The sequence below is a fragment of the Lytechinus variegatus genome, chromosome 3, assembly GCF_018143015.1.
Source record: "Lytechinus variegatus isolate NC3 chromosome 3, Lvar_3.0, whole genome shotgun sequence".
NCBI lineage: Eukaryota > Metazoa > Echinodermata > Echinoidea > Temnopleuroida > Toxopneustidae > Lytechinus > Lytechinus variegatus.
Genome location: NC_054742.1, coordinates 8,082,620 through 8,105,493, shown reverse-complemented (window position 1 = coordinate 8,105,493; position 22,874 = coordinate 8,082,620). Strand labels below are relative to the sequence as shown.

The window sequence follows — 22,874 nt, the reverse complement described above, 5'->3', positions numbered from 1 at the left end:
TAACTTCCCTGCTAGCTACTGGACCTGCGTAGTCCATCTTGTTTGCTTATTTTTACAAGAAATTTCACGCTGAGCACGAAATTTGATGATATATTCTAGTGTAGGAGAATAGGATACCAGGAATATTGACGAATTGGGTTGCCAAACAGGAAAAATGGCGCCTGTCGCCCGAGATCAGAAGGCCATTGTGCTGGACCATATCCAGTCCAACGATGTGATGATCTTCAGCAAGAGCTATTGCCCTTTCTGTGTGAAGGTTTGTGGATCTTTATTTTTGACACCTTTTGTTATTTGCCTCATAATCGACATTCGTCTGGTGTACAGTTTTAATGTTAGATGTCTATTTAATTTTGATAATGAGCTGTCGCGGGGGTAGCCTGGAGGCGTCTGGGGAGTAAAAAACATTTACTTCGACCTTCGTGGGCTTTACTCCCCAATGATGCCCGGGGGGGCACTCGACCAAAAAAGTGGTAGGGGTGTGCCGCGGGCGAGACAAAAAACGGGCCTTGGAGCGGGCTTATTGTTAAAAGGAGGGTCCTTGGAACGGGCTTCTGAACTACAATTTCGTAAAAACGGGGGTCCTGGGAACGGATCACCAGCGTGAAAGTACGTGCGTATGTAGACAGCTGGCAGCCGTCTGTTTCGAGGAGTTTTTTATTTTTTATATTTTTTCTCCTCGTACAGAGCCGTCTGTTTCGAGGAGTTTTTAATTTTTTCTCCTCGTACACAGACGGCTCGCTATCGTGCAGCCACCATTAGGGGACTTGCAATGCAAAATCCCCCGCCCCGTCTGGGCTCTTCAATTTTTGTCTTTAATGAATAAAAATTTTGAAAATTAGCATGACCAAAATGCAAATTTATATTCCCTCTTGGCATTAATTGCCAAAAAACGGAGAAAAATGAAGTTAAAAGGAACAAAAACAGTGACTTACCTCGGCTGTCGCGCAAATTCACTTCCCCGTTTTATCCGATCTTAAGTACATAAATATATGGCCATTGAGTCCCCTGTACAGATCGCGCTAGAACTTCGGTCTCTGTATTTGGTGAGTGAAACCAACGAAGTTCAGCTGAACAACCAACAAAACAGAGACCGAAGCTTTTGGTCTAGTGCGTATGCACCCCTATGGAACGGGCATGCGTGCATGATGCAGCTAGCGCGGCCTCCGCCGGGTGCGCTCGCGTAGAGACGATGGTCGGACAGTGCTCGGCGGCCGCTTTTCGCCAAAATTGCAGCAGATCAATGTGACCGGAACGGCATAACGAAAAAAAATGTGAAGCTTTGGAGCGGATTTCTTTCTTTTTTTTCTCGATAAGAAGAAAATGCTATACCTTGGAGCGGCTTTCTTTGTTTTTTCTTCTCAAGAAGACAAAAATGCTATGCCCTGGAACGGAAATTTGAGTGTAAAAATGGGGGTCCCCTCCGCGGCACATACCCACTATGCATTATATACTGAATTCCCACGATCCAAGTCAGGCTAAATCAACACTTATCCGTTAGGTTTGGAGCCCAAATTCATGTAAATGGGCCCAAACCATATTAACCCCCCCCCCTGTTAGTATTAATTTAATTAGGCCTATGTTTATTCAATGAATAGTACTAAATTTGAAAAAAACATAAGAGCACGAGCGTAGCCTGGAGGCGTCTGGGGAGTGAAAGTCATATACTGTACGTATGGTCACTCCCCACTGACGCCTGGGAGCCCTACCTATATTCCCCCACGTATGGGTACAAAACCAGAAACTTTCGCCCCGAGAATTCTACTTTCCCTCTAAAAGATCTAGCCCTAAAACATGTACATGGGGTCCAACTTCATTTCCAACATTTCTGCGATATTGATTTAATTTTTAAAGAAGAATTCATTAAAAAAACGAGAGATTTGTTATGAAAAGATGGGAAGAGCTTACGGATGTGTTTACGTTGTCATCTTGATTTCTTTGTCTTCCACTTGGCGACAGCACGCAAATCGCGCCTAGATCTTTTAGAGGGAAAGTAGAATTCTCGGGGGCGAAAGTTTCTGGTTTTGTACCCGTACGTGGGGGGAATATAGGTAGGGCTCCCAGGCGACAGTGGGGAGTGACCATACCATACGTACAGTATATGACTTTCACTCCCCAGACGCCTCCAGGCTACGCTCGTGCTCTTATGTTTTTTTCAAATTTAGTACTATTTATTTAATAAACATAGGCCTAATTAAATTAATACTAACAGGGGGGGGGGGTTAATATGGTTTGGGCCCATTTACATGAATTTGGGCTCCAAACCTAACGGATACCCAGTCTGTTTACGTTGACATTTTAGAATCTTTTGTTATCGATACCAAGATACCACAAGCGTGTAGAGCTGCAGTCCAACATTTAAAAAATACTTGCATCGGCTAATATTACGAATCGTAAAATATTCGTTTCAGTCAAAAAATATAACACGTGGTAAATGATATTTTTTGACTGAAACAAATATTTTACGAATCGTAATATTTACGGGATAACCTGCAGTTATGCCCCCGATCGCGGGTTGCGGGCCGGGCCGAGTTCATTCTCAAACCTGCAGACCGTCAAACCCCAAAAAATGGAGAAGTAACAACGTATAATAAACACATTAAGAATGAAAATTGAGTTAGGATCATGTGCTTCTTACGTGGCAGATTCTTTTAGAGACGTAGATACATTGTATTTCCTTTAAAAAAATGTCGGCATATTTTTGTCTTGTGAACAGTACTGAGACAGTTCGACATAATACATTGAGTTGGTCTTTCAAAGGAGTGCCAGTGCAGCGCAGTCAATGGGCGCCCTCGTGCATGTTTGTATTAGTTTATAAAGAATTGAAAGAAATACAAAAAGAGAAGGAAATAATATGGAGATATAATACAAGAAGAAAAAATTGACTGTATCATTATCCAGGTATTCATTTCAATTTTGATTACTTTATACTAGACGAGGTCCCATAGAATTGAATATTATAATTATGATTGTTGTGAGACGTCGTGTCGACTAACCAGGAATGAAAAACAACATTGCCAATCTTTGCTGGGCAGCCTGGGCTAGCTAGTGCGCGCTGAGCTGGGGCTCCGATCCGAGGAGTTAATTGCGTAATGCTTTCAATTTGGAGATCAGAGCAGACCCATTTCGTGGTACAAAGTCACCAAAAAAACATTTTCTCTCCGGAATAAAAGGCGAATTTGCGAATTGTAAGTAAATTCACTCTAGGCTAGGTTAGTAGTTGGCATATATTTTCCTGATTTGAGCCTGTATAGTGTGGGGATTGCAGAAATAATATTTTTCATTTTTCAAAGATAAATTGACTTGCGGGTTAAACCTGACGGGTCTGCGGGTCCCGCTTGCAAATTATTGGATTATACGGGACGGAACGGTTCGGGTTTTCACTTGCGGGTTACAATATTATAATTAAAACTTACGTGTTGGCATCAAAAGAAAGATGAGACAAGTCATATTGCTGGTGTGTGATCATGTTTAGTAAAAGTGTGTGCTTCTGTACCATCCATACAAGGAGAAACAATAAAAGACAGAACAATTTGCCATGGTCTATGTAGGCTCTTCCTACTTGGCAATAATAGAACAATAAGAGTTACTTTGATTGATTTATTGATGATAAACATAACAGGTATAAAATACACTTATGCCATTACCAAGTTCTTTTGATTTTGGTCTGGGAAATCTTAAAGGGGAATGAAATCTTTGGAACAAGTAGGCGTGTGTTGAAACAGAAAATTAAAAAAATAAGAACAAAGAAAGTTTGAGAGAAATAGGACAAATAATGAGAAAGTTATGAGCATTTGAATATTGTAATCACTAATGCTATGGAGATCCTCCCTTTGGCAATGCGACAAGGATTTGTGTTGTCACATGTGAACAACTTTCCCTTTGATGGACTATAAAATGACCTCAAAATGTCTCTTTTTGCTTTTTCTTATTGTGATACTGCACAAACTCTTTATCCATGATGTATCCTTTAAAAATCTGTATTACATGCCCTCCTGTAGAAAGAACACATGATCTACTGATAAATGTGATAAAAGAGGCAATTTAAGTGAAATATATACTAAAGTAATGGGGAGAGTTGTTCACAAGTGACATCACACATATTTGTCGCATTGCCAATTGGAGGATCTCCATAGCATTAGTGATTACAATATTCAAATGCTCATAACTTTCTCATTATTTGTCCGATTTTTCTCAAACTCTCGATCTGTTTCTTTGATTTTTCTGTTTTCACACATGCTATCTTGTTCCAAAGGTTTCATTCTCCTTTAAGTTATTCAAATTTGTTATACCCCACTTTTGAAAAGTGTTATTTCCGCCTTGAAAATTTTGATTAAACATTATAAGTAGTTTTGAATTTAGCTCTTTTTTAATTGAACCAGTTGCATGTGTGTTGAATAGTTTTGTTTATTATGGGGTTATTTTCAGAGTGTTACATGTAAATGTATATGCATGCAGCTATTGATACCAGGTACAGCAGCGATTTGATTTTCAGGCACGCGAGAGCGATCGCGCGCTACATGTACATGCGCGCCTTAATCCATTTTAGGTAGCGAGATTAATAGCGCGCCTCGCGATCGTTGTCCTGCCCGGAAATGCCTAAAGTCGCCCTCGAAATCACCCTAAATCATGCTTATTGCCTAGTGATAACAACTCAATATGCTCGAGCTCCGCTTACCATTTAAAAATCATCCAAAATCCAACACTTAAGTCATAAATAATCCTTAAAAACAGCGAGTAGCGCAGTTTCAAATTCCGACGTTGTGATATTTTTTCTGTACCACGTATTTCCTACACATGGTACCAAGTACGGAAAAAAAATAAATGCAACGGTCAGGAAACAGTTGCATGTATAGGGGTCCATTATGACTACCACCATGTGCAATTTCGAATGCACATGTTTCCCCTACATATATCACAATTCTGTGATTAAATAATTCGAATTATACAGGAAATAAATCCCTGAGTCTTGTAACCTAGCATTGGTGAGTTGTCATTCGGCTTTGCTTTTCAAAACGGCTTATTAACTTCCAAAATAAGTTACCTTATTTATTGATTATAACTAAAAAATCATTTATTTTCTTTTTCTAGGGGATGAGGTATTATATCAGACAATAAATCATCAAACAAAGCTCCATCTATTTTACACGGCTGGCGGCAGGCTCACGCATTGGCGCTTTTACTAGCTAGCCAGTTAGAGCTCTGTCTCTGCCAGAGCTCTGGGGGACAATTCACTCAGTAAAGGCCACAATGATGGTGATTTTCTGTTTGAGACAGAGTTTACATTTCATGAATATTATTCAAAACTGCCAATAAAGTTTGATGATTTCTTCATTGTCATGTATATTTCAGTTCTTAATGAATACATTCTCACCGAATTTAGACTCCTCAATAGAGAAATGAAATTTTCATGGAGATCTGCATTTTCAAAGAACTTCAGGAAAAGTTTGAGGATGTGGGCCTTTATTACATGTACATGGCTGAGTACAGGGTATTGTACTGGAATTGATGGAGTAGAAATTAGATATTGAATTCATTTATATCCAAGTCCAACTCACAGTCACACACACACGCACTCACCCACCCACACCCACACCCAAGATTCTAAGCATGAAAAATAACTTTAAAAATCATACAATATTGAACAAAAAGTAATAATTCATTAATAAGTGATCAGGTATTCCTCAAAATACAAAAAAGTAGCATTTAAAAAGAGCCCCCGAAATGCAAAAAATAGCCCCCAAAATTTGCCAAAAAAATTTAAAATGGAGCCCCTGAAAAAAAACATTGTCAGTAAATTATTTTTAAGCCAAAGTCAAAACCTAACTCGAACAGGTTTTGATAACACACAATCTAATTACAAAACATTGTAAAACGATTACAAATACTTCCTTTGGTTGTTGTAACTTTATAGTACATACATGTACATTTCCTCCATCTGTTTTGTTAATTGGACAAAAAGCTCCCCTTGTATGTTAAAGAAGAGCTTTTTGCAGTGCTCCTGTACCGCTCTCCTTAAAAGATCTAGGAGAGCTATTTATTGCTCCCCTCATAATTATAAAACTGAGTCCCTGGTACAGTTATATAGAAAATCGTTGGATTTATGTTATTTATCACATTTCAGATGTGATTTACTGCATATTTCATTTTAATACTTCACTGACTACTTATTATTTTCAAATACAAGTTGACAGAAAGGTTTATAAAGCCCTTACACATGTTTGCTTCTAGAAGCTGCCAAATGTCTCCCTACCTGTGACGTAAGCATCAATGTTTGTCCAACAATACACTATTGATGCCTGGTCATTTTCAATAAAGTGCACAGTCATTGGGTGCATTGTGATAAGGAATTTAGTATAAGGAGCTGTCAAATCTTCTTTTGATCTTAAATCCAATGGGCTGTGTGGTAGATATTAAATCAGTTATATAAAATTATAATTTATATTTAGCTCTTTAAGGTTTAATTAGATTAAAAAAAATAAGGTTGTTAATTTTTGGAAGTATTGAATTTACAATAGATGTAAAAAATGCAGTTAATTCACAAAAGTAGATGTAGGCTACATGTACATCTTGCCGGGGGGGGGGGGGGGCAGTCAATATGTTGCTGTACACACACCAAAAAACACTGATTTTCAAGAAAAAGGGTGGTTTTGAAAGACTGGTCAATCGTGGGGTCAAGCGTATTTAGGGTATTTTTTTTCCCCTCAAAGCTTTTTTTTCCCCTCAAAGCTTTTTTTTTCAAGACTAGCCAACTGTGTTTAGGGTATGTTTTTTCTCCAAGGTCATATTTTGGCGACATCTTGTTTAGGGGCCAAAATGTGTAAATAAAGCGCGCGAAAAACTTGTTTAGGGGGTTATTTTGCACACAGAGAAAAGCTCGTTCAGGGGTGTATGGAAATTCATTGGTCACGCGTGTGCACAACAATATATTTGACTGCCCCCCCCCCTTCCATGGGACATCTTGTATGCCAAGTTGAATCATTATGTAGTTCAAATTCAAATTTTCTTGTGAAAGTACTTTAGCTGTACATGTAGTATAAAACAAACAACTGTGACCTGGAAATACCTCATGATGACTATGATATAACAAAGACACTGGACATCAGAATTGGATGTAATCTTGTATTGGTCTAAGATGATGGCCTCCTGGTCAACTCATCTCAATTCACTGACCAATTGCATGAATTAGTCATTGGTTGTTGCTTAGCGGTATATAGAGACAGGATATCAAAGAAAGTTAGTCAGCTGTCTTGTTGAACAGCATGATCACTTTCCTGTGTGTGATCAAGACTGTAGTCTTTAAGTCATACCCTGTTTGATGCACAGCTAATTAAACATATTTCTTGTTAGAATAGTCACTGAGCTCGGGTTTGTTTTTCTTGAAAGTTATCAACACTTGTCAGCTCTTACAATTTCAGTGAAATCCTTTTGATTGACTTAGAACTACTTGTCTCTGTCTGATACTATGGTAATTGTCAGAGGCAAATGTTTGATCAGTGCAAACAACATTCATGAATTGTTATTTATTGGTGATTGGTGATTGGTGGTGATTTTTTACCTGATTGCTGAAAAAGCATGAATGCTTGTAAGCAAGCAACCAGAGGGCCGACGGCTTAAGGTCCTCTCCGAAGGACCTGGTACTGAGGATTAATGCCTTACCAAAGGGCACTAGCGCACCAAGTGGGAATCGAACCCGGGTCATCGGAATACAAATCCCCCGCTCTACCGACTGAGCTATTTAATTGTATTGTACACTAAGACCTATTGAAAGTTCAAAGATACTAAAAAAATCTAATGGGGTTGTTTCATTACATGCTAAGCTTGAATAAAAACAAATGTTTGCAAGCTTGATTTTTAAAAAAAGAAAAAATGCAACAAGAATTGTTGTACATAGTTTGCAAATGCTGGGATAATGTTTTTTTTTTCAGACATTAACATCAAAAGATATACATTTCAAAAGTACAAATGCTTCTCAAGCAGTAACAATGACAGAGCATTTTTTATGTATTCGATTGCAATAGCTTTCAGGATCCAAGCAGGCATGTAAAGGTAAAGACAAACATGAAGAGAAGACCATCAACCAGGCTGGTTTCGGACGTCATCACACATTTTATACATCCAGCAAATCTAATTTGACCCCCTACTCCATGGCTCATCTGTATGGCATAAAACGATAAGAGTGACACTTTGTTCTGTCCTCCCCCGCCGCTTGTAAATGGGGCATAATTACGTAAAGCAGTTCACTTTCACTCGACTCGTCCTCAACTACCAAATTTTCTTTCTCCATCAACCCCCTTCTCTTTCTTTGTTCTCTACCTCAGAAGCATCATTTACTGGAATATTTTCCAGAGTTAAACATATATTTTCTATTAATTCTGTGAGTTTCTCAATTGTTTTGTATTTTATGTTGATATTAAAGGAGAATGAAACCTTTGGAACAAGAAGGCTTGTGTGGAAAGAGAAAAATCAGAGAATGAGAACAAAGAAAGTTTGAGAAAAAATGAGACATAATGAGAAAGTTAAGAGCACTTGAATATTGCAATCACCAATGCTATGGAGATCCTCCTATTGGCAATGCGACAAGGATGTATGATGTCACATGTGAACAACTTCCCTTCAATGATGGACTATGAAATACCCTCAAAATGTCTCCTTTTGCTTATTCTTATGGTGATATAAGCTCTTTCAGGCCTTGAAATAGGATTTTTGGGGGGCAAGGCCACTTTTTTGAGGGGCACTTTTTCACTGAGGCCAGGCAGCAGAGGGCACCAAGGCCATACAGAGGGGCACCTAGGCCACTTTTTAAGGGGCATGTAATAAATTATTTGTAGGTGTTACAGTTTCGCGGCGTGGGGGGGGGGGCTTTCCATAGTCGATGTTATACATCAGATTCATTACCAAACCACATTATTTACTTAAGAAAAAATGAACTTTACGCACGACTAGTGATACCTTCTTGAGCTACATGTAATTAAATGTGAATCTGATTAGCACCCAAGAAAGTATCACTGGTCGTTCGTAACTGACGAACAGCTTTATGAAACACTCTCATTCAAAGTACTGTACTTACACATCGCGCGCGCTCGCCAGGACAGTACAGCGCGCGACATTTGTGTAGTACACATACGGAGCTCGCGCTCGTCCATTCTTATGCTGCAGCTTACATAGCATATGTAAAGCGCGCTAGCGGCCGGCCAGCTGTGTATAGCTAGCTCATCGTTCGGCGCGGCTTCGGACTAGACTGCATACATGCACTGGACGTCGCTGGTAAAGCTAAGGTATTGAATCAGGGTAGGAATTATTTTTTTTTTTTAGGGGCTACTTTTTTTTTAAAATTGGGGCTACCACTGAATATCTTGGGGCTATTTTTTTTTTATCGCATATCAGCAATTACCTTTTGACATTACGAGACTCACTGTGACGCATAACAGCTCAGAACATTTTTTTGCTCCCGGTGGTGGGGGAATGCCCTACAGGCCTTTAATAATCAACATTTAAGAAATCAGATTTAAATGTTTGAGTGTGCTTTGACACCCTCACTCCACATCCCCTTTACAACCACACACACATATGGGCTTATTTATTTTTCATCTTTAAGAACAAGGAACCCTCCCCCCCCAAAAAAAAAAAAAAAAATCTAAATAAAATTAATGAATAAAACAAACATGAAGGAGAGAGGGAGAGATGGAGAATTCAGATCAAATAATAAATTTAGAAAAAAAATTAAGTTTTTTTTTTCATGGTTAGAATCACGGGTGTGGGTGAGTGTTTGTGTGTGATTGTGACTATGAGGTGCACTTGGATTGCATATAAATTATGTTAAAGAAATGAAATCAATATCTTACTCAGTCTATTCAAATTCCAACACATAGGCTATATGTACATGTATTGTAGGTTCATGTACCTTAAGTTTTTCGCAAGTTATTTTGAAAACGCAGATCTCCACAGAAAATGCCTTTCATTCTGGGAGAGTCTAAATTCGGTGAAAATGTATTCATTAATAACTTAAATATTAATCACAATGAAGAAATCATAAAGTGTTTTGACAGTTTTAAAAAATTAACATGAAATCTAAACTCTATCTGAAACAGAAAATCACCATCACTTAGGCCATTACTGATAGAATTCTCACCCAGAGCTCCGGCAGAGAACGTGAGCTCTAACTGGCTAGCTAACAGCGTGCAAGTACCACACTCAAGCGCACGGCATCCTCCTATTTTTTTTTTTTAGATTGAGCCTTGTTTGATGATTTATTGTCTGATATATACCCCTCTTCAAGAAAGAAATTAAAAAGTTATAATTCACAACTATAAGCGAAGTGATTTTGGATTATTAAGGCTCCGTTTTGACAAGCAAAGACAGCGTCTGTGAGGATAAAATACTCGCACATCGTATGTGCTGTGAACGGATTTATTTCCTTAGCAGTTAGAATTACTATATCACAGAATTGTGATATCCCAAATGAGAAATGTGTGCATTAGATATTGCACATGGTGAAGTATGGAAAAACCATGGTATTGAAAAAGAGACGCACTTGGCAATTTGAAACTGCTTATCGTAATGGCTTCGCTGCTTATCCATCTCGCACTCCGACTCGACGATGTCGATAAGCAGAGCTGTCACAATCACTAGCTGATCGCTTACAGGCGCCTAGTACACATACCATACAATGCATGTGGTCTCGTTACCAGCTGTGCAGTCTAATCGCGCACGCGTACATATACATAAGCCATGCGGCAAGTGCGTCAACAATTCTAAAAAGCCTGTGCTAAAGACTATGCTACTCCGCATCCCATATTGCATTGCACATTTATTTACAATCGCGAAGCTTCCGGTGTTGCGGAAGGCTCGGATAATGCAACGACCGTTCAACTTGAAGCTGGCAAGGGCGATATAAAAGATGCGCTTGCTCCGCTACTGGAGAACGTAATTGTGTAAAGTATTTTTAACATTGTCGATGGTATTTTATTGGGGCGATTCTAAAATAAATAGTCGCCCCAAAGCATTGGGTTTTGAGAATTTTCAGGGGCGATTTGGGCTGTCATGGGGGCGAAATCGCCCGTCGCCCCCGTGTAATTCCGACGCTGTATTGAATACTTTTTGAGATCGGAGAAAAGTTTTCCTCGCTCAGAAAAAAAGGTGCAGACTTTCAAAAGGGGTACATTATAAATCAGAAAAAGGGCACATTTATGAGAAAAAAGGGCACCACGGCCATATAAAAAAGGGCACATTTTTAGTGGCCGTAACTATTAGCAAAAAGAAGAAGGGCATGACGGCCAGTAATGGGGGCATGGGATGGCCGTCGATTATTTCGAGGCCTGCTCTTATCCTTAATGTTTTCATTAAAAATCTGTATTACATGCCCTCCTATAGAAAGAACACATGATCTACTGATAGATGTGATAAAAGAGGCAATTTAAGTGAAATATATACTACAGTATTTATGGGGAGAGTTGTTCACAAGTGACATTACACATCTTTGTCGCATTGCCAAATTGAGGATCTCCATAGCATTAGTGATCACAATATTCAAATGCTCGAATAACTTTCTCATTATTTGTCAGATTTTTATAAAACTTTCATTGATCAATCTGTTTCTTTGATTTTTCTGTTTTCACACAAGCTATCTTGTTCCAAATGTTTCATTCTCCTTTAAGAACAAATGAATATGAAGTGATATTTTTTTTTATTTGTTTGCTTCTGTATTGTATAGTGCATGTATCTATTGAGTGCAGTTATTAGTTGTACATGTATGTCTCACTATCTGTTGTAATGAAATTTCCCATTATTTGTATACTATGTTCCATAATCACTCATCAGAGCATTGTAGATGTTTATCTGAAGTTTTCATGAGTTTTGCATTATTGGCTTTCATGGTTTGGATATAGGCCGTTTTCAAACATACAATATTGTTTCTTTAAAAAAATGTCAATTCCTGACATCTTTTGTTTTCAGAAAATGCTAAAAAACAGTGAAATAAATCTGGAAAAAACTGGAGCCTTTTCCTCTGCTTCCGTCTCACCTTCTCACTTTTATTTGTAATACAATGAATCTCCACCTGAGATGGATTGAAATCACACTCCACTGAGTAGGAATCTAATAGTGAGGATAGTGAAGTCACCTTGGAAATCTAAAAAGAGGTTTGCATGGCTGACTAATGAGGCCAAATATTAGGAATATATGCATAGGTCTATATGATGCACTCACCCTCGTTTTTTAAAGGGCAAATACATCCTAAATAAAATTGATTTATATATAACCGACTTGGTTATGCAGATATGTGTTAAAGATAAATTAAAGTAATTGCAGTAAACACTGATTTCACAAGAAAGTGTGTGATACCAAGCTTAATTGTTACCATATCATCGAGGATGTAGATCTGGTACAGTTCTCTGTCGGCTGCTTTCTGAGTGAACATGGCGAAGCAAGGGAGAGAGCGAAGCAGAGCGCCGTGAGACAGAGCCTCTTGATATCTGTGCCAAATTTCACCGACTTTCTTTTGTTTTTTATGGTTTTTACCAATTCACTGACCGAAAACTGGTCGGTGAAAATCATCCAATGAGAGCGCGGGCTGCTATGACATATTAAATATTCATGAGCTCATCTTGAATGGCGACCCTTGGATTGGCGAAGAGTGACAACGAAATATCAAGAGCATTAAATATGCCTCTAAAATGCTGAATATTGACAGATTTAAGGATTTGCAAGTCAATGAAATTAACTCTGCACTGAAAGGACGAGATGTCCACCGGTCGTTCCAGGGCGTCGATTATCAATCCCCGCTGTGCAGTGAAGGAAGCTGGAGTGGAGTTGCTGGGAGTCGCTTCCCCTTGACTAGAGTCTGACCAGCGGCTGAGCAGTATCTCCGGGGAAGTTTGAGGGCAGTGATTGGTCTGTTACGGCCAGGAGTAGCAGTAGACGTAGTGGTGGTAGTAGTAGTAGTAGTAGTAGTAGTAGTAGTAGTAGTAGTAGTAGTAGCAGTAGTAGCAGTAGTAGCAGTAGCAGACCTTCATTTTTGAGGAGCGCGATCGCTCCGGCGCTCCTTAAAAAAAATAAGGAGAGCAAAAAATCGCGCTCCTCAAAAAAAAAAAAAAAAAAAAAAAATTGAAATTTGAAACCATGAAATAGCGTTCTTTTTTCCATAATTCCTTGAAATTACTTTGATTTAGTTGAAATCTATCAGAAAAATGAAGGATATTCATCTCTTTCCCGACTCTGATTTTAATTTAATCTCGGTAAATATTGCAGTCCCATGTAGTCCCATACGTAGATTTTCATGGCAACACCATGGAAGTCTACATGTGGGACTACAATATTTACCGAGGTGAGTTCAAATCAGAGTCAGGAAAGTGGTGAATATTCTTCATTTTTCTGATAGTTTTCAACTAAATCAAAGTAATTTCAAGGAATTATGGAAAAAAGGCCATTTCATGGATTTAAAGATGTAAAATGTGAAATTTTAGCAATTTTTTTTTTCAATTTTTTTTTCAATTTTTTTTTTTTTTTTTTTTTTTTTTAGCAGGAGCGTGTACGACATCTTGTAAACGTATTGAAATGACCCAGGCCTAGTTTCACCACAGATTAATTAATAGCTAACACAGCTATTGCATAAATACAATGTTAAGAAAAATCTACAATTTATCATACATGTATTGTAATGAATTGATTTGAGCTCCTCACGGAGAGCGATTCTGAGAAGCTCAATTGAGCTCCTCAAAAAAATAAGGAGAGCGATTTATTGAGCTCCACGAAATTATAAACGTGAAGGTCTGCAGTAGTAGTACCACTACTTGTAGAATTTTTCTGGTTATATCCCCTTTAGTGTCCCGCAATTAAATGAATCCCCTGCAGAATAGTGGACTACTATATAGTATTCCGAACCCAAGACGAAACAGCTCTGACATTTCATTGGTTTACTCGGTGACCGGTAATATGATGACTCATGTATATTCATTAGAAATACGTTCCTCATGAATATATAATTCAGTTCAGATGTCAAGAGGCCATGGCTCGCGCCAGGCCTAATTCGCTTCGCGAATTAGGAAATCCCTCGCTTCGAAGCAGCCGCCAGGGCATACTATCTTTTTTCGATTCACACTCTCTTTTTTCGATTCACACTCTCTTTCTTAACCCCATACTATCTGCTGAACCGTGATTAATGCCTTAACCCCGGACTATCCCTCAGCTCATGAATACTGATGATTTTACCATACAGAGCGTGATTAACGTGCAATTCGACTTCTGTGATTGGTTAATGCTTAGCCCCACTTTTCTTAGCCCTGTTTCGTTTTCACACTGCATCTCTTAGCACCGCAATACAATTGTGGTGCTATTACCACAATAAGCCGGCTAACCCTGCTTTTTTGCAGGGCCAGATAGTACCGTACAATTTACCGTGCTAGCCCACTTTGCTAAAACGTAGTGTGAAAACGAAGTGGGCTAAGCTTAACCCTGGGAAATTGGTGGGGCTAAGACCCCCCCTTAGCCCCACCAATTTGAGACAAAATGTGCAGTGTGAAAAGCATATTAGAGTATGTTTTTTTTTTTACATGGCTCTCACTTAACTTTTTTCTTTGGTTGCTAGCCGGAAAAACCTATACCAATTTTTAGGTTGCCATAATGAAGTTCAGGTAATAACTGATGATTGTACACAGAATTTGTGAATCGTCGATAGGAAACCTCTTCAAAATGTTGCATGTTTCACAAGACCTACATAGTCCTATTTTTAGTATTAAATGTAATCATTGAAATTCAGAGAAATCATACTAGATCTTGTGAAACCATTTTTGTCTCACCTGCAAAGCAGAGTGAGACTATAGGCGCCGCTTTTCCGACGGCGGCTTCAACACCAAATCTTAACCGAAGGTTAACCGTTAAGTTTTTTCAATGAAAGCATAACTTAGACAGTATGTGGACATAGTTCATGAAACTTGGCCATAAAGTTAATCAAGTATTACTTAGCATCCTGCCTGAGTTTCAAGGTCACATGACCAAGGTCAAAGGTCATTTTATTCACAAAAAATGCTTTATTTTTGGACCGATTTTGAATTTTTTGCTTCCATCTGATAAAGCTTTATGAGGTTCACCAAACTTCTATACACTGAATTTTGAAATTTTGACTAGAAAATTTTTTATGCGAAATTAATTTATGCATATATTTAAAAATTCACATAAAATGCTTCTTCTTTATTTGTAGACCAATTTTGATTTTATTTCTTCCATCTGGTAGAGCTTCCTGAGGTTCATCAAACTTCTACACAGAATTTTTAGATTTGGAGTAGAAAATCATTTATTATAATTCATGCAAAATTCATACATAACAGAAAATGCCTCTTCTTTATTTGTTGACTGAATTTCAAAATGCTTCTTCTTCATCATTTCAAGTCCGATTTCAATTCTGTTTGCTTTGATAGCATTAGGTGGGGGATTCAAAACTTTTACACAGAATATCGATACTCATTAAATATGACTGCATTTTTCTGACATGCTGAAACAAAATTTGAGATTTTCTGAAACGGAAAAGGCAATTTTTTGAAACGGAAAAATCACTGTCCGTATGAATTGATAGATCCCCGTCTGTAAATATCCCACAGTTAATGAAAGAATGCATAGGTCTAGATGATTGTCATCAAAATAGATTGTTGGGTAAGTCTGACAGATGAAATATCATTTTGTAGAATTATTCGAAGTCAGGTGCAATTTCACATTAACAGAAATTTGTTATTATTTTAACTATTTTTTATGATTGTTTGATCATATTGTTATTAAAGAGCAGATTTTGACATGATTTTCTTTTAGAAACTCAGATACTGCCCGCTAAGTGACATTTTGGTATACTTTCTTGAAATTGTTTATGCACGCTAGTGTGAATGAGGAATCTAAATACCAGTCAAATGAGGAGATATTTTATATGCCCGTCCTTGACGGGACATATGGTATCAGGCTCGGTGTCCGTCCGTCCGTTAACTTTTCCTTGTAAACACGATAACTTCAGTTTGACCTAACTTAGGCTCATATAATTTGGTGTGTATGATACTAGCATGGATCCCAGGAAGCCTATTGATTTTGAGGTCAAAAGGTCAAGGCCACGGTGACATGTTTTCATCTTATGCTTCTGCAGTCCTTGTAATGCGATAACTTCAGTTTAACTTAATCTAGGCTCATATAATTTGGTGTATATGATACTAGCATGGATCTCAGGAAGCCTGGTGATTCAAAGGTCAAGGTCACAGTGACATATTTTCATCTTACCCTTTTGCAGTCCTTGTAAATGCAATAACTTCAATTTAACCCAGGCTCATATAATTTGGTGTGTATGATACTAGCATAGATATCAGCAATTCTATTGATTTTGAGGTAAGAAGGTCCAAGGTGAAGTTGCCACCTTCCACTTTTCTTGCTTGACCAATAACTCAAATTTTCCGTTACAGGTGGGCGTATTATGTGCTCGCCTTAGCGACAATTAAGCTTTACAGTGATAGGTTTATTTGTAAGTAAATTATTATAAATCATCAATAATTTTCAGTTTCGATTTCTAGGATGTACTGTATAATCTTTAATAATTATATCCATAAAGCAAGTTATATGTACTTTGTGTTGTGACAAGCAATAATGTGAAGTGCGAGAATATAAAAAAAAGTGATTGTAGACCCTGGCTATTTTTTTATCGATCTAAATGCATCACCTTAGTTACGTGAATTCGATGCTGAGAAAGAGATTGAGCGTATGTTGGCCTAGCACTGAAGTGAGGGACAGAATTAATTAGCCCACCTTGACGTGTGCTTTTGTTAGCATGTAAGCTTACCCAACCCAATTTGATGAGGATTTGTTATGACCATGGGTAGGGAGACCCAACCTTTCAGCTTTTATAATTAGACAGCCGATTTTCCCTTGGCATTTCCTATCCAAATTTCCATTAGAGTTAGATGTAAAGTGATAAATTGAGTTTCGTGTAAAGCTCAGACCAGGAGTTCCATAATGTCTTTTTCTTTCCTCAATATCTCTCAATTAAAAAAGATCTTGTCGTTACTCTCTATCTGTCTCCCCATACATACTTTTTCGGTCTGTCCATTGCAAATCTTGCGCTACAATCTGCTTGCTCAATTTTCAACCAAAAGTTACCCAGGCGCAATTTCCAACACATGCAAAAAATGTGTCTTGCACATATTTTTACAGAGTCCTGCCAAGAACATTTGGTCTTTAGGTAAAGATACATGTGCAAGATACATTTTTTGCATGTGTTGGAAATTGCGCCATGCTATTTGTATATTTTGTCAAAAATTAGGTTAAAATGTTTTTGGCATTCCACACTTCAGTTTGTAACCAATTTTCATGAAATTTGGCATACACATTAGGCCCGTTTCGGGTACACGTGTACACGCACGGTCAAGTCAGTGCACGTGTACTAAATTCCATCACCGTGTACACGGTAGCATCTGCATAAAGCTTGCATGGGGCTACAAAGTCAGTGAACAAGCTCACAGCCTCACATTAAATCTTAGTTCTCAGACACTGCACATATTTTAATGACTAATATGTCAATATATTTCAATTAATCCAGAGTGAGTTCACTTCCAAAATCGCCAATTTAATCCACATTCTTTCTGGAGACTCACGTTTTTGTACCACGAAAAGGGTCTGCTCCGGTCTCGAAAGCTCGAAAGCATTGCTCAATCACACTCAGAGTCAATTTGAGAATCACCAATTGCGATAGCGATCATCGCTACAACTTACGTGTTATACGCTCGCACACATGTGCTACAAGCCTACAAACAAACGCTCTTCAAATTGGCAACATAATAATGAAAATCAATCGATAACTTCAGTTACACTTATTCTGCAGCGATCTGTGCATGCATGTACGGTACAGTATACAAAATGCGCATCCAACGAGCGTATGCGCTAGCTAGGGCCCTGCACTGATTTTCTTTTGCATTCTTTATTAATTTAATGCGCTGCTAAGCCGAGTAAACTTTTAATTTGCACCAATTTTTGTGGATTGATACTTCAAACTTCTCAGGTAAGCTTTAAAACCGTGACTTAGGCTATATAGACCCCTTTTTATGACATGTTGATGCGGGTCCGTGTCGACATGAAAACAGAACTCGCTCTCACAGTGTTTACAACGTGTACACGACCGAAAAACACGCCGTGTACACGTGCATCAAAAATGGACTTTCAAAACGGGCCTAATACACATTGATCTTTAGGTTAAGATGTGCAAGACATTTTTGCATGAGTCAGAAATCATGTTGCCATGGCAACAATGTATATAATATGGCAAAAATTGGGAAAAATCTTGCGGTTCATACTACTTCATCAGCTTTCAACCAATTCTTAGAAATTTGGCTCACACATTGGTTTTGAGGTAAAGATGTGCAAGACATATTGTAACCCATATAATGGCCAAAACCCCAGGAAAACTCATTGGGGATAAAAGGTACTTTCCAAGTTTTTTGCTAGTGCTCATGAAAGTTAGCACCAACATTGGTTCTCAGAAAAAAAAGCATACAATTCCCCTTTTCAAATGTGTTTGCAAGATTAAATTTCCAAGTGTGATGGAACCTGTGATGCCATGGTAACAGCATACAGGCTGACAGCATAGGGCAGGGGTAGTAATCACTTTCAGTGATATTTCTAGTTTTTAGCTCATCCGGCCCGAAGGGCCAAATGAGGTTATTGCTGATGTGGTTTACGGTACACCATGTGGAGTGTTATAGAAGCAGTGGATAGAAGAAGAGAAGGAAGTGGATAGGCGAGAAAGTGGAGATTTGAGAATAGAGTATTCTTTCTTGAGAATAGTCCTGAAAAGGACTGTAAACCAGAAGGAATGTTGAGTGAGAACAGCTTGAGTAGTAGAGCTGATGAGGAGATGCTGGCTTGCGTCGGCGAGTAGAGATGATGAGTAGTAGAGAGACTCGACGTTTCGGACAGGTTGACTGTCTGTCTTCAGGAGTCAACCTGTCCGAAACGTCGAGTTCAACGTTTCAGCGTAGATTTCAAGATTTCACAAAGTTCAGTTTATGTAACTGTACTGGATCTAGATCCTTGATGATATACAATGTAGTAACAATTAAAGCTTGTGTATAGTTTTGGTAAATCCACCAAAATGCACCTATCACTATTCCAATTCATTGCTAGCTAATATGAATGGATATGCCCTATAACAGTTATGATGTGGAGGATATGAAATGAAAATGTGTTTTACAGGATAAATTTTGCGATTTTACATGGAAATTTAACTTTATCGGGTCACCCGATCAAATTAAAATATCTGTGTGTTTTTGTCTTTCAATTAAATCCTATTCCAAATCATGGAATGGGCTGAAACTTTCAAGATATGTTCTTTGTAACTTTTGGATATCTAATCACTAAATTTATAAGATAAGTGCTGGAATGCCCATTTTTTTAATTTAAAACAAGCATCGCTGAGAGAGGGCGCTATATATCAAATATTTGAATATTTGAAATTTTCTCAGAGAAGTGCAGTTGGAAAAATATCTAACGGTCTCTACGCTTCAGTAAGACTGTCATATTAGATGATATTCGATTATCAATCACATTATTGACCCTTTACCAAAGCTATACACAGGCTTTAAGCTTGGTTTCACACACTTTCTCGTGAAATCAGTGTTTACTGAAACTACTTTCATTTATATTGGGAAATAAGGCAGTATTGTCTTTTGATCAATTCATTGTTAAAATTGTTCAAGATTTAATGCCTACATTCATTATTTTTATCCTTTTCTTTTCATTTCCCAGTTGGTCTTGTATTTCTGTACATTTTTCATTCCAGTACCTAATTATGAATTCTTCTCACAGAGCAAACACTCTATATCAGCTCTTTGTTTTGAACGAAGTAGAAGATAATGTTACATATCACGGTAGAATAGAAATGTAGATGTGATACAGTAGATAACCAGTGACAAGACAATCAATGAGAATTATGTTGATGATATTGATCATGGTAAATGTGCATGGCATGTTTTCAACAAATGCATCTGACCATTGATATACATCTTAACAGAATTTTAGAATCATCAAAATCACAATTCATGTTGTCAGTGAAAGGCCTTGGCTAGCTTTGCAAACAGCAGTTTAAAGAAATTTTCATACTAATATAAAACATGTGAGTTTATATATTAGAACTAAAAAACATTAAAACAACTATATGTATTTATATTCAGAATGAAAAGCTATTAGTTTTAGTACAATGAAAACCACAATGGTTTCGCATCTTTGAGTCATAATAGAGCACATGTAGTGTACGTGATGAAATTGATATGTTGTTTCTGCTCACTTTATATTTCAATTTTTTAAATAATGATTTTCAGACACTTTTTCTGGGCTTTTTTTTAAATATTTATAACGTATCACAGACATGTCAATAGTGGGACCTTGAAGTTCAGATTTTTTCAAAGTCAAATCAATCTTCACTATGCCTGTAAAGCTAAAGTGCTAGTAGTGCACAGCTAACAATGATTTCATGCGTAAATCTTCAAATAATAACGAATGTGGCGCCAGGTTTCTAGAAATAACCTATTCCGATGCATATTATTATTACCCTGGCTTTAGCTTGAGCTGCCTTCCACCATTCAGTGCATTCATCAGATTAGTCCTGCCTGGGGGGCGTTTCATCAACATTTTTGTCCGACAAGTTGTCAGATCTGACAACTTTCCCTGATTCTGATTGGCTGACAGGTACTGTTGCTATGGTAATTGTCGGATAAAATCCTTTCATGAAACGCTCCCCTGGTCTCATTCACCTCACCTGGGTTAAGTGCAACACAATGTGGGTAAATTTCTTGCTGAATTTGAAAACACAAAATCAAAGTAAATCATAATCATATCAAAGATCTAGATTTGATGGAAAATGATAACTCCAAATTATAACCTCTGGAGGTGGTCTTGGGTACATGTAGGAGGCCGTTCTCATTACGCTTTCTAAAACTAGTTTACTGGAAACTGATTCAGGAAACCACTTTGGAAGATCGCTTTGCTAGCGTTGTCACTTGATCACGCGAAAGTGGTTTTCAAGATCACTTCACTTAAAGCGCTCTTGTTGCTATGGAAACGCTCTCAGTGGGGTGACACGTTTCGCGTGAAATTCGAAACCGCAGCATAGGCATTCTACACCTGTCGTGTGGAGTAGCGTGCTTAAAATGTGCGAAGATCACTTCCCGAAGAACGGTTGTGTCCTCACGCTAAAACAAGTTTCAAGAGGCAAAGCGATCTTGAAAACTACATCGCGAGGTGGTTTTCCAAACTGGTTTGGAAGATTGCTTCCAAGACCGCTTTGACCGTTCTCACAACGCGTTAAACTAGTTTCCACTAAACTAGTGCCCTTTTTACACAGGATTTTCTTAACCACGGACTATCGCTAACCCCGTACTATCCTTAACCCCGTACTATTTTTTTTCCTTTTCACACATGCCAAATTGTTATTGCTAACCCCGGATAAGGAATGCTTGCTATTCACACACGAAACTCACTAACCCCGGACTAGTGGTTTTTGTCGATCATTCGTAGTACAAGTACTTCACTCGTACACTTTTTACACGCCTTACAATTTCCTTAACCCCGTACTATAGGTGGGGCCAAATTGCCATTTAGCCCCACCTATAGTACGGGGTTAAGCTTAGCCCACTTTTGTTTTACACATGCGATCTTAACCCCGTACTATTGCTCTTAGCACCGCAATTGGTGGGATAACCCTGCTTTTTTGCAGCGCCAAATAATCCCGTACTATAGGTGGGGTTAGCCCACTTTGCAAAAATGCTGTGTAAAAAGAAAGTGGGCTAAGCTTAACCCCGTACTATAGGTGGGGCTACATTGCCATTTAGCCCCACCTATAGTACGGGGTTAAGGAAATTTTAGCCTGTGTAAAAAGGGTAAAGTTTCCAGTAAACTAGTTTTAGGAACGTAGTGAGAACAGCCTCTAGGTTTTGCTAAAAGGTGGCCTGAGGTGGGTAAGGGATGTTTACATCAGATTTCTTTCCTACTCGAGGCAGAGCCCGGGCCACCGATATTCTTGATGTAACAGGGGTCTATATCAGTTCATTCTACCAGACTCGTATTAACTTTCAATATTTTGACTTAATAGTGGTCATTTTACTGGATCCTTTTTATACTCATTGTGAGATCTTTACCACAGCTGGTATTCATGTTCAATTATTCCTTTCATCTCTTTTTTTCGTTACAGGTAAAGGAACTCTTCAATGGTATGAACATAAAATACAAGGCACTGGAACTTGACCTCCAAGGTAAGATTACAAATATTTTGCATTGTGAAAAAAAAATTACTTGTAAAAATTATCTTTTATGGAGTGTTAAGCTTAAACATTATTAAGCCAGGGATCTTATTGCCTGACCATTTTTACCTTACAGTGTATGCGTGTTGTAGAGAGAATTACATGTTTGATTTAATCTTTAAACAAGGTTGATTTGTGGATGGTAAGTTTCATTGAGTACTGAAAATTTCCTGTCGATGAATGTCTATAATTTTACTTCATGTCAGTCACATGTGTAGATATTCATGTAAGTAGATCTAGTGTGACATCAACTGAAATCAGATTCATTCCTAGTTTATGAATCTTTGAGACAGCAAGAACTGCATGGACGTAGCGTTGGTGTAAAGGGGGTATCTCTACATGTATCACAGCCCCATTGGAGTAGTAAGAATGTTGTGTATTGCATTCCTAGCAGCTGGAGAGGGGAAATGGTTCACACAAGGACAATTCTTTTCTATCAGTCCATTAATTCATGACCTAACCAATGGATCCCACAATCCTTCTGAATTCTCTGTTAACTCTCTGTAGGGTTATGTAGTCTTTATAATCAGATTATTAAATGTCAAGTTCATCAGACTACCAAGTCAA

The 22,874-nt window shown here is 38.1% G+C and overlaps 1 protein-coding gene across 1 annotated transcript in view; it reads left to right on the top strand.

Annotated features, from left to right (window-relative positions):
- The window catches only part of LOC121410138 (thioredoxin reductase 1, cytoplasmic-like), a 57,179-nt gene continuing 34,305 nt past the window's right edge, over positions 1 to 22,874 (top strand). The window contains exons 1-2 of the mRNA XM_041602025.1: positions 1 to 256; positions 22,199 to 22,259. Of these exons, the coding sequence (XP_041457959.1) occupies positions 155 to 256; positions 22,199 to 22,259 (163 nt within the window). The 5' untranslated portion in view covers positions 1 to 154. The remainder of the gene's footprint in view (positions 257 to 22,198; positions 22,260 to 22,874) is intronic.